General features: G+C 46.6%; 1 protein-coding gene across 2 annotated transcripts in view; it reads right to left on the bottom strand.

Moving 5' to 3' along the window:
* LOC110528344 (receptor-type tyrosine-protein phosphatase gamma) overlaps nt 1–15,754 on the bottom strand; it is a 222,085-nt gene that overhangs the window by 31,401 nt on the left and 174,930 nt on the right. For both annotated transcript variants that reach the window (XM_036983923.1, XM_036983922.1), the window contains exons 9-13: nt 11,381–11,553; nt 6,250–6,358; nt 6,030–6,079; nt 5,084–5,849; nt 2,362–2,500 (exon numbers count right to left, since the gene is read on the bottom strand). In XM_036983923.1, the coding sequence (XP_036839818.1) occupies nt 2,362–2,500; nt 5,084–5,849; nt 6,030–6,079; nt 6,250–6,358; nt 11,381–11,553 (1,237 nt within the window). The remainder of the gene's footprint in view (nt 1–2,361; nt 2,501–5,083; nt 5,850–6,029; nt 6,080–6,249; nt 6,359–11,380; nt 11,554–15,754) is intronic.

The raw sequence follows: 15,754 nt of genomic DNA, 5'->3' as shown, positions 1-15,754 counted from the left end.
ATAAACAGAGTGGTTTCTGTTAGATGAGGTTGTAATAAACAGTGGTTTCTGTTAGATGAGGTTGCAACAAACAGAGTGGTTTCTGTTAGATGAGGTTGTAATAAACAGAGTGGCTTCTGTTAGATGAGGTTGTAATAAACAGAGTGGTTTCTGTTAGATGAGGTTGTAATAAATAGAGTGGTTTCTGTTAGATGAGGTTATAATAAACAGAGTGGTTTCTGTTAGATGAGGTTGTAATAAACAGAGTGGTTTCTGTTAGATGAGGTTATAATAAACAGAGTGGTTTCTGTTAGATGAGGTTATAATAAACAGAGTGGTTTCTGTTAGATGAGGTTATAATAAACAGAGTGGTTTCTGTTAGATGAGGTTTGTTTTCTTCCTACACATGTGGCTCTATCTTTTGAACTGTTAAAGATACAACATGCTATGATCCCATCACTAAAAGAAACACATACAGGGCCTTCAGAAATTATTCATACCCCTGGACTTATTCCACATTGTTTTGTGTCACAGCTTGAATTCAAAATGGATACAATTAAAAAAACATTCTCAACTATCTACACACATCTACACCCCATAATGACAAAGTGAAAACATATTCACATCCCTGAGTAAATACTTTGTCGAAGCATCTTTGGCAGTGATTACAGCTGTGAGTCTTTCTGGGTAAGTTTCTAAGAGCTTTCCACACCTGGATTGTGCAACATTTCTCCATTATTCTTAAAACAATGATTCAAGCCCTGTCAAATTGGTTGTTGATTATTGCTAGACAACCATTTTCAGGTCTTGCCATCAAAACTGTAACTACGCCACTCAGGAACATTCACTGTCTTCTTGGTAAACAACTCCAGTGTAAATTTGGCCTTGTGTTTTAGGTTATTGTCCTGTTGAAAGGTGAATCCATCTCACAGTGTCGGTTGGAAAGCAGACTGAACTCGTTTTTCCTCTAGGATTTTGCCTGTGCTTAGCTCCATTCCTTAATGATTACAAGCATACCCATAATATGTTGCAGCCACCACAATGCTTCAAAATATGGAGAGTAATGTAATGTATTGGATTTGCCCCAAACATAACACTTTGTATTCAGGACAAAAAGTGAATTGCTTTGCCACATTTTTTGCAGGATCACTTTAGTGACTTGTTGCAAACAGGATGCATGTTTTGTTTTCTCCTACCACAGCCATTACATTTTGTTACTGTTTATGTTACCATTGGCCTCATGGTGACATCCATTAGGTGCTCTTCTTTGCAAGGCATTGGAAAACCTCCCTGGTCTTTGAGGTTGAATGTGTTTGAAATTCACTGCTCGAATGAGGGACCTTACAGAAAAGAATTCAAAAAACAGAATTCCACTTTGACATTGTGGGGTACTTACTGTGTGTAGGTTAGTGACCTATTTTAAATTCAGGCTGTGACTAAATGTGGAAAAAGATGTACACTTTCTGAAGGCATACTTCCTTCAGATTTAAATACTGTCAAAACTACTGTCAAATGGATTTGTAATGGACTGCCATAGATTCAATTAAAAAAAGTAAACGTTGGCCTTTGATTAAATCACTTTTTTTTTTACATGGTGGGGTCTGGAAAATACGCACACACCTAGCATGCATGACGAGGCAGAGCAGGGTGAGGGCTGAGACCACCACCAGGGGTCAGTAGGGGTTAGGGTTAGTAACCCAGTAATATAATAATATAACGTAATCTATAATACCTCCAGTAGACCAGGACAGCCAGTAGCATGACGAGGCAGAGCAGGGTGAGGGCTGAGACCACCACCAGGGGTCAGTAGGGGTTAGGGTTAGTAACCCAGTAATATAATAATATAACGTAATCTATAATACCTCCAGTAGACCAGGACAGCCAGTAGCATGACGAGGCAGAGCAGGGTGAGGGCTGAGACCACCACCAGGGGTCAGTAGGGGTTAGGGTTAGTAACCCAGTAATATAATAATATAACGTAATCTATAATACCTCCAGTAGACCAGGACAGCCAGTAGCATGACGAGGCAGAGCAGGGTGAGGGCTGAGACCACCACCAGGGGTCAGTAGGGGTTAGGGTTAGTAACCCAGTAATATAATAATATAACGTAATCTATAATACCTCCAGTAGACCAGGACAGCCAGTAGCATGACGAGGCAGAGCAGGGTGAGGGCTGAGACCACCACCAGGGGTCAGTAGGGGTTAGGGTTAGTAACCCAGTAATATAATAATATAACGTAATCTATAATACCTCCAGTAGACCAGGACAGCCAGTAGCATGACGAGGCAGAGCAGGGTGAGGGCTGAGACCACCACCAGGGGTCAGTAGGGGTTAGGGTTAGTAACCCAGTAATATAATAATATAACGTAATCTATAATACCTCCAGTAGACCAGGACAGCCAGTAGCATGACGAGGCAGAGCAGGGTGAGGGCTGAGACCACCACCAGCGGGACGATCCACTCCATCCGGCCCCCCCCAGGGTGAGAGCTGCGGGTCATATTGGACACACTAGTTCTGTCTGGAAAGGTGGAGGGGTGGAATGGGAGACATACACAGAGGCTGTGTCAGATATCTACTCCAAAAACACTTTAACACACAAAAGTCAAATCAAAGTGAGATTATTCAGATTATTTGGGCCACTCATGGAAGCTTCAGCCTTCAAACAAACCAATTTCACTTCCGAAAAAACAGTTTAGCTCCACTATTTATATATTTATACTGCCCTACCAAGCAGAAAGGCAGTAACTGCTCAAAGCGTGGAACTGAGAAAAATGGCTTTTATTTACCTTGGTTTCACAGTAACTTTATGCAGTTACTGCTAACATGACCCCCATTTTCTCCAAAACACAATACAATAGAGGCAAGATACTTGTCCACATGATTAAGCATGTATTTAATGTAGCAGAAATGACTAACTCATTTTCGAACACATGATCAGTTATTGTCTTTTTGCTTGGTAGGGCAGCATACATTTACACATCGTTTCAGTGTGATGGCTTCATCAGTAGGGTGAGTTTATTTTATTTTATTGAACCTTTATTTAGATAGGCAAGTCAGTTAAGAACAAACTCTTATTTACAATGACAGTAAGTGACTAGGTTTACCCTGAAGCTTGGAGCGCTACTCATCTAAATGTGTATATTCAGAATGAATAAGGACATTTATAAGAGAGCAATACCCTGCTTTACTTTCTCTGTTTTATTCCTGGCTAGTAGGCAGGCAGTTTGGTCTTGAAAATATGCCTCAGAGCATGCCTCAAACTAATGGCCCCTCGGGCTAAGTAATGGCACCTCAGGCTAAGTAATGGTACCTCGGGCTAAGTAATGGCCCGTCGGGCTAAGTAATGGCCCCTCGGGCTAAGTAATGGCCCCTCGGGCTAAGTAATGGTACATCAGGCTAAGTAATGGCCCCTCGGGCTAGGCAATGGTCCCTCGGGCTAAGTAATGGCACCTCGGGCTAAGTAATGGCACCTCGGGCTAAGTAATGGTACCTCAGGCTAAGTAATGTCACCTCAGGCTAAGTAATGGTACCTCGGGCTAAGTAATGGCCCATCAGGCTAAGTAATGGTACCTCGGGCTAAGTAATGGTACCTCAGGCTAAGTAATGGCACCTCAGGCTAAGTAATGGTACCTCGGGCTAAGTAATGGCCTCTCAGGCTAAGTAATGGTACCTCGGGCTAAGTAATGGTACCCCGGGCTAAGTAATGGCACCTCAGGCTAAGTAATGGTACCTCGGGCTAAGTAATGGTACCTCAGGCTAAGTAATGGCCCCTCGGGCTAAGTAATGGTACCTAGGGCTAAGTAATGGTACCTCGGGCTAGGCAATGGCCCCTCGGGCTAGGTAATGGCCCCTCGGGCTAAGTAATGGTACCTCGGGCTAAGTAATGGCCCCTCGGGCTAGGTAATGGTCCCTCGGGCTAGGCAATGGTCCCTCGGGCTAGGTAATGGTCCCTCGGGCTAGGCAATGGTCCCTCGGGCTAGGTAATGGTCCCTCGGGCTAGGCAATGGTCCCTCGGGCTAGGCAATGGCCCCTCGGGCTCGGTAATGGCCCCTCGGGCTAAGTAATGGCCCCTCGGGCTAAGCAATGGCCCCTCGGGCTAAGTAATGGCTCCTCGGGCTGTAGAATAGTTCCATTACTTTCTCTAGGGCTCTCTCGGTGTGATATTATGGTGGCACTCAGAAATTGAGCCATTTGTCTCAGTCTATTGCCACATACTGAAGCTGGGGCTGATCCCAAGGCTAATGTTTAAAATAGGCCCTGCCTGTCTCATATTTACTGTTGATATGCAGATATATAATAACACAGCCTGTGTAACATGACAAGCTGCAGGGGGGTTAAGGGTGAACCAGAAAACTAAAATGACATTATATAGGTCTAAATATTGTGTTACATATCTCCAGTGTACAACTATACTCAACAAAAATATAAATGCAACATGTAAAGTGTTGGTCCCATGTTTCATCAGCTGAAATAAAAGATCACAGAAATGTTCCATAGGCACAAAAAGCCTACATCTACGAACAATTCACAGAGATACCGTGACGAGACCCTGAGGCCCATTGTTCCATTCATCGGCCGTTATCACCTCATGTTTCAACATGATAATGCACGTCCCCATGTTGCAAGGATCTCTACACAATTCCTGGAAGCTGAAAATGACCCAGTTCATCCATGGCCTGCATTCTCACCAGACATGTCACCTATTGAGCATGTTTGGGGTCCCTTGGATCGACAGCATGTTCCAGTTCTCTCCATTATCCAGCAACTTCGCACAGCCATTGAAGGGGAGTGGAACAACATTTCACAGGCCACAATCAACAGCCTGATCAACTCTATGCAAAGGAGATGTGTCGCACTGCATGTGGCAAATGGTGGTCACAAGGGATATTTTTTTTAAAGGTATCTGTGACCAACTGGTGCCTATTTGTACTCCCAGTCATGTGAAATCCATAGATTATTGCCAAATGAATTTATTTCAATTGACAGATTTCGTTATATGAACTGAACTGAAATTGTTGCATGTTTGCGTGTATAATTTTTTTCAGTGTCGTTGTGCTAAAAAGAGGAAAATGATATGGGTTATACAGAGAGTTCTACTCACCAGTGTGGACAGAGAAAGGCCAAAGGCTCTTCTCCCCACCAGTCTTTGGGGAGCGTGTTGGGCTCTGGGGAATCTGCATCTCTCTCTCTGCTGTGTCCTTCTTTGGCTGCACCGTGGGCCCTGAGCTACTGTCCACTCTGAAAAGTTGGTCCTCCCCTACACTGGGAGGCACAGTGGTGATGTTAGCCACAGGCTCTCCCTGGCCATGTCCTTTCTCTTTGGCTGTGGGGGTAGGGACATGGGAGGAGGGCACTTTAACCACGGTGCTGTTCATCTTTGTCTCCACCTCATCAGGCACTGTCTTGTTATTCTTCTTCCTCCTGTCGTCTTCCCCTTCATCCTTCTCTCCCTCTCCCTCCTCCCCCTCAGCCTCCCTTTCCACCCCTGCCTCCTCCTCTGCTGTGGGGGTGTCCGTGTCAGAACCACCCTGAGGGGCTGTAGGGAGCTCAGTGGAGGCCTGGGACTGGGTAGGCTGGTGGCTGGGGATGGGACCCGGACCAGGATTAGACCCAGGGCTGGCTGCAGGGGCCTGGGTGGGCCAGAGAGAGCCAGGCAGGGAAGAGATGACCCCTCCGCTGAAGCCCAGGCCGGCCAACAGTGTGCTGGTCACCACCGATGCCACCGTGGCCTGACTGCCGCTGGAGGATGGGCCGATACCCCCCGTAGCCATGGAGATAAAAGAGAAGGGGAGGCCAGAGGAGGTCCAGGTGGAGGAGCCGGAGCTGATAGGAGCCATGTCCGCCGAGGAAGCTGGGGAGACGGTGGGCTGGGGGAAAGAGTAGAGAGAGGGGGAGAGGGAAGGAGAGGGGTATGGGGTGGAGAAAACGAGAGAGAAAGTGAGAGAGAGAGTTAGTATCATGCCATAACAAATCATGTTGGATCATCACAAAATAAATTGTTATGCTGCCATCTTCTGGACAAGACAAATGATCTGTACTTTACTCACCATTCCAGTCTTCACTATCCGTGTTCCCTCAAATATCCTGGTGGTGTTAGCTGGAAGACCAAACACAGGAAAATATTACACATGCATTTGGAACAAAGACAAGTGTTTGTTCTTAGTATTTAACTATCTCTGATCATTTTAAAACTGGACGTTAGGATTATGTGACTCCATCCATAGGGCTGTACTGTATACGCTGCGTTATGGTGTGTGGTCTGATTACCTCTGAAGAGCAGTGTCTGGCTGAAGTCACTGCGTAGGTCTCTCTGGCACACCGCCTGGACTCTGAACAGATACAGGATGTCTGGAGACACGTGGGTTATCACCGCCTTCTGTAGGATGGACACCGAGGCAGAGAGAGCAAGAGAAAGAATGAGATTCTGACAGACAGACAGTGTTGTCACAGAGAGACAGACACACCCTGTCACAGAGTCCTGTACATATGGGACATCCACACTACATAGAAGGCCTAAGGAAATGACTCACATATGATTAACATTCAGTGTGTGTCAATACTGGCAGCTCACACCCATGATAGGGATCCATAGCGTCTGTTCTATCCTCACCTACCCTTTACTCCTCCCTGTGTCCTCACCTACCCTTTACTCCTCCCTGTGTAATCACCTACCCTTTACTCCTCCCTGTGTCCTCACCTACCCTTTACTCCTCCGTGTCCTCATCTACCCTTTACTCCTCCCTGTATCCTCACCTACCCTTTACTCCTCCCTGTGTCCTCATCTACCCTTTACTCCTCCCTGTATCCTCACCTACCCTTTACTCCTCCCTGTGTTCTCACCTACCCTTTACTCCTCCCTGTATACTCACCTACCCTTTACTCCTCCCTGTGTCCTCACCTACCCTTTACTCCTCCCTGTGTCCTCACCTACCCTTTACTCCTCCCTGTGTCCTCATCTACCCTTTACTTCTCCCTGTGTCCTCATCTACCCTTTACTTCTCCCTGTGTCCTCACCTACCCTTTACTCCGCCCTGTATCCTCACCTACCCTTTACTCCTCCATGTGTCCTCATCTACCCTTTACTCCTCCCTGTGTCCTCACCTACCCTTTACTCCTCCCTGTGTCCTCACCTACCCTTTACTCCTCCTGTGTCCTCATCTACCCTTTACTCCTCCCTGTGTCCTCATCTACCCTTTACTCCTGCCTGTGTCCTCATCTACCCTTTACTCCTCCTGTGTCCTCATCTACCCTTTACTCCTCCCTGTATCCTCACCTACCCTTTACTCCCCCCTGTGTCCTCACCTACCCTTTACTCCTCCCTGTGTCCTCACCTACCCTTTACTCCTCCCTGTGTCCTCATCTACCCTTTACTCCTCCCTGTGTCCTCACCTACCCTTTACTCCTCCCTGTATCCTCACCTACCCATTCTGTGTCCTCACCTACCCTTTACTCCTCCCTGTGTCCTCACTTACCCTTTACTCCTCCCTGTGTCCTCACCTACCCTTTACTCCGCCCTGTATCCTCACCTACCCTTTACTCCTCCCTGTGTCCTCACCTACCCTTTACTCCTCCCTGTGTCCTCACCTACCCATTCTGTGTCCTCACCTACCCTTTACTCCTCCCTGTGTCCTCACCTACCCTTTACTCCTCCCTGTGTCCTCACCTACCCGTTCTGTGTCCTCACCTACCCTTTACTCCTCCCTGTGTCCTCACCTACCCGTTCTGTGTCCTCACCTACCCTTTACTCCTCCCTGTGTCCTCACCTACCCGTTCTGTGTCCTCACCTACCCTTTACTCCTCCTGTGTCCTCATCTACCCTTTACTCCTCCCTGTGTCCTCACCTACCCTTTACTCCTCCCTGTGTCCTCACCTACCCTTTACTCCTCCCTGTGTCCTCACCTACCCTTTACTCCTCCCTGTGTCCTCACCTACCCTTTACTCCTCCCTGTGTCCTCATCTACCCTTTACTCCTCCCTGTATCCTCACCTACCCGTTCTGTGTCCTCACCTACCCTTTACTCCTCCCTGTGTCCTCACCTACCCTTTACTCCTCCCTGTGTCCTCACCTACCCTTTACTCCTCCCTGTGTCCTCACTTACCCTTTACTCCTCCCTGTGTCCTCACCTACCCTTTACTCCTCCATGTGTCCTCACCTACCCTTTACTCCTCCCTGTGTCCTCACCTACCCGTTCTGTGTCCTCACCTACCCTTTACTCCTCCCTGTGTCCTCACCTACCCGTTCTGTGTCCTCACCTACCCTTTACTCCTCCCTGTGTCCTCACCTACCCGTTCTGTGTCCTCACCTACCCTTTATTCCTTCCTGTGTCCTCACCTACCCGTTCTGTCCTCACCTACCCTTTACTCCTCCCTGTGTCCTCACCTACCCTTTACTCCTCCCTGTGTCCTCACCTACCCGTTCTGTGTCCTCACCTACCCTTTACTCCTCCCTGTGTCCTCACCTACCCTTTACTCCCCCCTGTGTCTTCACCTACCCGTTCTGTGTCCTTACCTGTCCATCACTGCACTGTGTGACGCATCAGGGGCCACTCTGGTTAAAGTTAATTACGTCAGAGATGGTCTCCAGAATGGAGGGTTATTGCATTGGCCGAAGGGGAGATGAGAGGAGGGGATGTGAAACTAAGGGCTTGAGTGGTTTCAATTGATTCAACTATGATTGCAGGAAGCCTGCAGTTCCCTGATATAACCCAGATAAGGACGGAGATTGAAAATAAAAATGGAAATGAAGTGGGCAGAGAATGGGGAAAGGGGGCTGACATGAGGGAAGAATGAAGGAGTGTGGTGATATGGCAAATGAAAAGAGAGAGAGCGAGATTGATTGTAGGCAAAGAGAGATGGACGTCTCTGCATCGTCTCTCCTGAGACAGTGTTTTCCTGCAGTCTATGTTTATTCCTTTAAAATTATTGTTCACAGCCAAATCCTCCTCTGTATGGCCTCATATATATAGTTGAAGTCGGAAGTTTACATACACCTTAGCCAAATACATTTAAACTCAGTTTTTCACAATTCCTAACATTTAACCCTGGTAAGATTTCCTTGTCTTAGGTCAGTTAGGATCTCCATTTTACTTTAAGAATGTGGAATGACAGAATAATAGTAGAGAGAAATATTTAGAGATAGTAGAGAGAGTAGTAGAGAGAAATATTTATTTTGCTCTTCTTGGAATGCTTTCCACTAGATGTTGGTACATTGCTGCGGCATTTGTGCGGGGACTTGCTTCCATTCAGCCACAACAGCATTAGTGAGGTCGGGCACCGATTAGGTCTTGTTGGGCGATTAAGCCTGGCTCGCAGTTGGCGTTCCAATTCATATCAAAGGTGTTCGATGGGGCTGAGGTCAGGGCTTTGTGCAGGCCAGTCAAGTTCTTCCACACCTATCTTGAGAAACCATTTCTATATGGACCTCACTTTGTGCACCGTAGCATTGTCAACAATTCAGGGAAACTGTTATAGCCTCGCTACTGTTAAATATCACTGTTGTTTTATTTATTTACTTACCTATTGTTCACATAATACCTTTTTTGCACTGTTGGTTAGAGCCTGTAAGTAAGCATTTCACTGTTGAATTCGGCGCACATGACAAATAAACTTTGATTTGTCGTGCTGAAACAAGAAATGGCCACAAACATGGAAGCACAGAATCGTCCAGAATGTCATTGTATGCTTTAGCGTTAAGGTTTCCTTTCACTGGAACTAAGGGTCCTAGCCCAAACCATAAAAAACAGCATCAGACCATTAATCCTCCACCACCAAACTTTACAGTTGGCACTCTGCATTGGGGCAGTTAGCAATCATTGGGGCGGCAGGGTAGCCTAGTGGTTAGAGCGTTGGACTAGTAACCGGAAGGTTGCAAGTTCAAACCCCCAAGCTGACAAGGTACAAATCTGTCGTTCTGCCCCTGAACAGGCAGTTAACCCACTGTTCCTAGGCCGTCATTGTAAATAAGAATTTGTTCTTAACTGACTTGCCTAGTTAAATAAAGGTAAAATAAAAAAAATAAAAAATAAATAAAAATCTCCTGGTATCTGCCAAACCCAGATTTGTCTGTCGGACTGCCAGATGGTGAAGCGTGAATCATCACTCCACAGAACGCGTTTCCACCGATCCATAGTCCAATGGCAGCGAGCTTTACACCATTCCATCCAACGCTTGGCATTGCACATGGTGATCTTAGGCTTGTGTGTAGCTGCTCGGCCATGGAAACCCATTTAATGAAGCTCCTGACGAACAGTTCTTGTGCTGACGTTGCTTCCAGAGCAGTTTGTAACTCGGAAGTGAGTGTTGCAACCGAGCACAGCCAATTTTTACGCACTACGCGCTTCAGCAGTTGCCGGTCCCGTTCTGTGGAGAATGTGTGGCCTACCACTTCGGGGCTGAGCCGTTGTTACTCCAAGATGTTTTTACTTCACAATAACAGCACTTACAGTTGACCACGGCAGCTCTAGCAGGGCAGAAATTTGACGAACTGACTTGTTTAGAAAGGTGGCATCCTATGACGGTACCATGTTGAAAGTCACTGAGCTCTTCAGTAAGGCCATTCTACTGCCAATGTTTGTCTATGGAGATTGTTTGTCTATTGGGTGTCCACATACATTTGTATATATAGTGTATTTAGAGGATGAGACAAGATAGGCTCCATTTGGCAAGTCTAAATAGTCAACACATCCAAGTTGGAAACTAACGTGAAGGCGTGAACTATATCAACAACAACCCCTGGCTGAATGAGAAGACTGCCATGATGTGTTTAAAAAGAGAACTTCACTGAGATCCCACGTTACAGTGACAGACGTGGTGTGTATCTCTCACTGACACATTAGACTGGAGGGAGCTGAGCCCATCGGACACATCACAGTGGGAGTCTCGGTGCAGTGTGTGTGTCATGGACTGTTCTCTCTACCGCACGGCAAGCGGTACCGATGCACAAGTCTGGAACCAACAGGACCCTGAACAGCTTCTACCCCCGAGCCATAAGACTGCTGAATTGTTAGTTAAATGGTTAACCAAATAGCTTCCCAGGACTATCTACATTGACCCTTTTTACACTAACTATTTTGCCCAGTCACTTTATCCTTACCAATATTTACATATCTACCCCAATGACCTCGTACCCCTGCACATTGACTCAGTTGTGGTATCCCGTATATACTGTATAGCCAAGTTTTCGTTACTCTTGTGTATTTATCTGTTATTATGTTTTCTCTCTTCCTTCCTTGTTGGGAAGGGCCCTTTAGGAAGACTTCCACTGTTAGTCTACACCTGATGTTTACAAAGCATGTGACCGATAAAATGGGATTTGATTTGTGACAGACAGACCTGGAGTGTCCATTTCCAGCCAGGCAACTGAGACGGACTGACAGTCTGCACAGCGTTCTGTGTCTCACCATGTTCTGGTCCCCAGTCTTCTCGTAGGCCACGTCACTCTTCATCCAGCTGTAGGACACCATGAAGCTGGTGATAGGCGGGTGGTAGACCACTAGCGGGCGCTGCCAGCTCACCAACAGGGCAGTGCCGTTCAGTGGCTGGATCTTCATGTTGACTGGGGCACTGCTGCAGACTGGTGAGGGGGAGGGAGGGAGATGGGGGGAGGAGGGAAGCAGGTGTGGGGGGAGGGGTTGAAGAAGGAAAATCAGAATGGAGAGGGAAGGAGGGGTGAAAGAGAGGAAAGAGGAGACGGATGGATTGAGAGAAACGATAAACACATGATTTATTTGACAATAAAACCACCCAGGGTGGAAGAGGATAGGAGAGAGAGAAACGATAAACACATGATTTATTTGACAATAAAACCACCCAGGGTGGAAGAGGATAGGAGAGAGAGAAACGATAAACACATGATTTATTTGACAATAAAACCACCCAGGGTGGAAGAGGATAGGAGAGAGAGAAACGATAAACACATGATTTATTTGACAATAAAACCACCCAGGGTGGAAGAGGATAGGAGAGAGAGAAACGATAAACACATGATTTATATGACAATAAAACCCACCCAGGGTGGAAGAGGATAGGAGAGAGAGAAAGCCTTGAGGACTTGTTTTTCTGATGAATGAAGTGGTGATGGAGACAGAAACAGGTCAAAAATAAAAGGATTCATTCGGCGGACTGCTGCTTGTGTTGACATCTCTTCAGCACTCAGGCTGATCTGATAATGGCAAGGTGTGTGTGTGTGCTACATGCGTGGGTCGCAGGCAGGCAGCCTGAGGAGAAACTACATATTTTATTACTGTCTGACTGCTGACTCATCCAGCCGCTGGTTTCCAGAGGAGCAGCTTTAACCAGACTGAAAGAACACATAAGCTCATAAAGACAGGAGCCTTGAGCCTCAACACACAGGGCTCTGGTATAGTCCAACCAACCAGTCTCTAGGGTACTGGATGGAGCGATGGAGGACTGGCGAGACGGAGATAGAGGGATGGAGGAAGGAGGAAGTAGGAATGGAGGGATGAAGGAGTAGAGAGATAGAGGGATATAGAGATGGAGGAAGTAGGGATGGAATGGTGGAGAGCAAGAGGGATGGAGGTAGGTGGGACGAACGATTGGAGGGGTGGAGGGATAGAGACCAGGGTCTGTAGACTGGAGGAGTGAATGTGGGTGATGAATCTGAAACAGGAGTCAGGCATGTGTAGTGTTGTTGACAACTTCTTTAGTCATCTTCTGTGGTTCTATATTTAAGTGAGTCAGTCGTCTCATCTGTGGTACTAGAGAATAGGATGACTCACTCACTTACACACTGTATGGCTGCAGTACTATACTTAACCTCAGGAGGGTGATGTAGGCCACAGTATGGTCACCGGAAAGACATCCATATCCATGTGTCCTTCCGTCCATCTGTCTGTCTGTCTGTCTGTCTGTCTGTCTGTCTGTCTGTCTGTCTGTCTGTCTGTCTGTCTGTCTGTCTGTCTGTCTGTCTGTCTCCGCATGGAATGTTGAGTTACTAGACAACGGATTCAGAGGCTGTCTACAACCAGTGTCAAGGCAGGAAGCTCTATGTTTTCTGTCTTAGATTGCCCCATTATTCCACTGAAAAAATTATGTGAAAGTAGTGTGAATTATGTATACATGAAATGGAGGTGGGACGTGAGGAGAGGGTTAGGTTGGGTGAGAGATGGAGGAGAGGAGAGCAGATAGGAGGAGAGAGGAGAGCAGAGGAGGAGAGCAGAGAAGAGAGCAGAGAGGAGAGCAGAGAGGAGTAAAGAGAGCAGAGAGGAGTAAAGAGAGCAGAGAGGAGTAAAGAGAGAAGTGAGGAGAGCAGAGAGGAGTAAAGAGGAGAGGAGGCAAGAGGAGAGGAGAGGAGGAGAGAGGAGAGGAGGAGAGCAGAGAAGGAGAGAAGAGAGCAGAGGAGGAGAGCAGAGAGGAGAGGAGGAGAGCAGAGAGGAGAGGAGAGAAGAGGAGAGCAGAGAGGAGTGAGGAGAGGAGAGAGGAAAGGAGAGAAGAGGAGAGAGGATATGAGAGAGGAGAGCAGAGAGGAGGAGAGAAGAGAAGAGTGCAGAGAGGAGGAGAAAGGAGAGCAGAGAGGAGGAGAAAGGAGAGCAGAGAGGAGGAGAAAGGAGAGCAGCGAGGAGGAGAGCAGAGAAGGAAGGAGAGCAGAGAAGAGGACGTACATTTCCTCAATGAAAACAATGTACTGAGCAAATTGGCTTTTTACCAAATGACCGTACAACAGACCATGTATTCACCCTGCACACCCTAATTGACAACCAAACAAACCAAAACAAAGGCAAAGTCTTCTCATGCTTTGTTGATTTCAAAAATGCCTTCGACTCAATTTGGCATGAGGGTCTGCTATACAAATTGATGTAAAGTGGTGTTGGGGGTAAAACATACAACATTATAAAGTGCATGTACACAAACAACAAGTGTGCAGTTAAATTGGCAAAAAACACACACATTTCTTCCCACAGGGTCGTGGGGTGAGACAGGGATGCAGCTTAAGCCCCACCCTCTTCAACATATATATCAACAAATTGGCACGGGCACTAGAAAAGTGTGCAGCACCCGGCCGCACCCTACTAGAATCTAAAGTCAAATGTCTACTGTTTGCTGATGATCTGGTGCTTCTGTCACCAACCAAGGAGGACCTACAGCAGCACCTAGATATTCTGCACAGATTCTGCCAGACCTGGGACCTGACAGTGAATCTCAGTAAGACCAAAATAATGGTGTTCCAATAAAGGTCCAGTTCCCAGGACCACAAATACAAATTCCATCTAGACACCATTGCCCTAGAGCACACAAAAAAACAATACATTCCTTGGCCTAAACATCAGCGCCACAGGTAACTTCCACAAAGCAGTGAACGATCAGAGAGACAAGGCAAGAAGGGCATTCTATGCCATCAAAAGGAACATTAAATTCAACATACCAATTAGGATCTGGCTAAAAATACTTGAATCAGTCATAGAGCCCATTGCCCTTTATAGTTGTGAGGTCTGGGGTCCGCTCACCAACCAAGACTTCACAAAATGGGAAAACACCAATTTGAGACTCTGCATGCAGAATTCTGCCAAAATATCCTCCGTGTTCAATGTAGAACACCAAATAATGCATGCAGATCAGAATTAGGCCGATACCCACTAATTATCAAAATCCAGAAAAGAGCCATTAAATTCTACAACCACCTAAAAGGAAGCGATTCCCACAGAGCCCCAGGACAGCAGCACAATTAGACCCAATCAAATCATGAGAAAACAAAAAGATAATTACTTGACACATTGGAATGAATTCACAAAAAAACAGAGCAAACTAAAATGCTATTTGGCCCTAAACAGAGAGTACACAGTGGCAGAATACCTGACCAGTGTGACTGACCCAAACTTAAGGAAAGCTTTGACTATGTACAGACTCAATGAGCATAGCCTTGCCATTGAGAAAGGCCGCCGTAGGCAGACATGGCTCTCAAGAGAAGATAAGCTATGTGCACACTGCCCACAAAATGGAGGTGGAAACTGAGCTGCACTTCCTTGTCACGAACCTCGCCGAAGATGGTGCCTCTTCCTGTTCGGGCGGCGCTCGGCGGTCGTCGTCGCCGGCCTATTAGCTGCCATCGATTCCCTTTCCGTTTGTTTTGGTTATTGGGTAATTGGGTACACCTGTTTTAAGTTAGTGTTTGTTTGTAGGCTATTTAAGGGCACTAGGCCCGCTGGGTATTTGTGCAGGCTTGTTTTTTGTTACTCTGTTGGATGGTGTTTTTTTCGTGTATGTATTCTCCGGACTATTTTGGTCCTGTTGTTTGGGCTGGTAAATTGTATGCGCCCTGTGTGTTGGCGTGACCGTTTTGATGCGCCGGAGAATAAATTTGACAATCTACTGAACCCTGCTCTCTGCGCCTGATTCCACCCACCACTCCTAGTTAATCGTAACATTCCTAACCTCCTGTCCAATGTATGACCATATTAGAGAGACATATATCCCTCAGATTACACAGATCCAGAGGTGTACCTGTGGATGTATTTCAAGGCCTACCTTCAAACTCAGTGCCTCTTTGCTTGACATCATGGGAAAATCAAAAGAAATCAGCCAAGACCTGTAGACCACGTTCATCTGTACAAACAATAGTACGCAAGTATAAACACCATGGGACGACGCAGCCGTCATACCGCTCAGGAAGGAGACGCGTTCTGTCTCCTAGAGATGAACGCACTTTGGTGCGAAAAGTGCAAATCAATCCCAGAACAACAGCAAAGGACCTTGTGAAGATGCTGGAGGAAACAGGTACAAAAGTATCTATATCCACAGTAAAACGAGTCCTATATCAA

The sequence above is a fragment of the Oncorhynchus mykiss genome, chromosome 7 (genome assembly GCF_013265735.2).
Source record: "Oncorhynchus mykiss isolate Arlee chromosome 7, USDA_OmykA_1.1, whole genome shotgun sequence".
Lineage (NCBI taxonomy): Eukaryota > Metazoa > Chordata > Actinopteri > Salmoniformes > Salmonidae > Oncorhynchus > Oncorhynchus mykiss.
The sequence above is the reverse complement of the archived record's forward strand: the minus strand, read 5'-3'. Positions and strand labels throughout refer to the sequence as shown.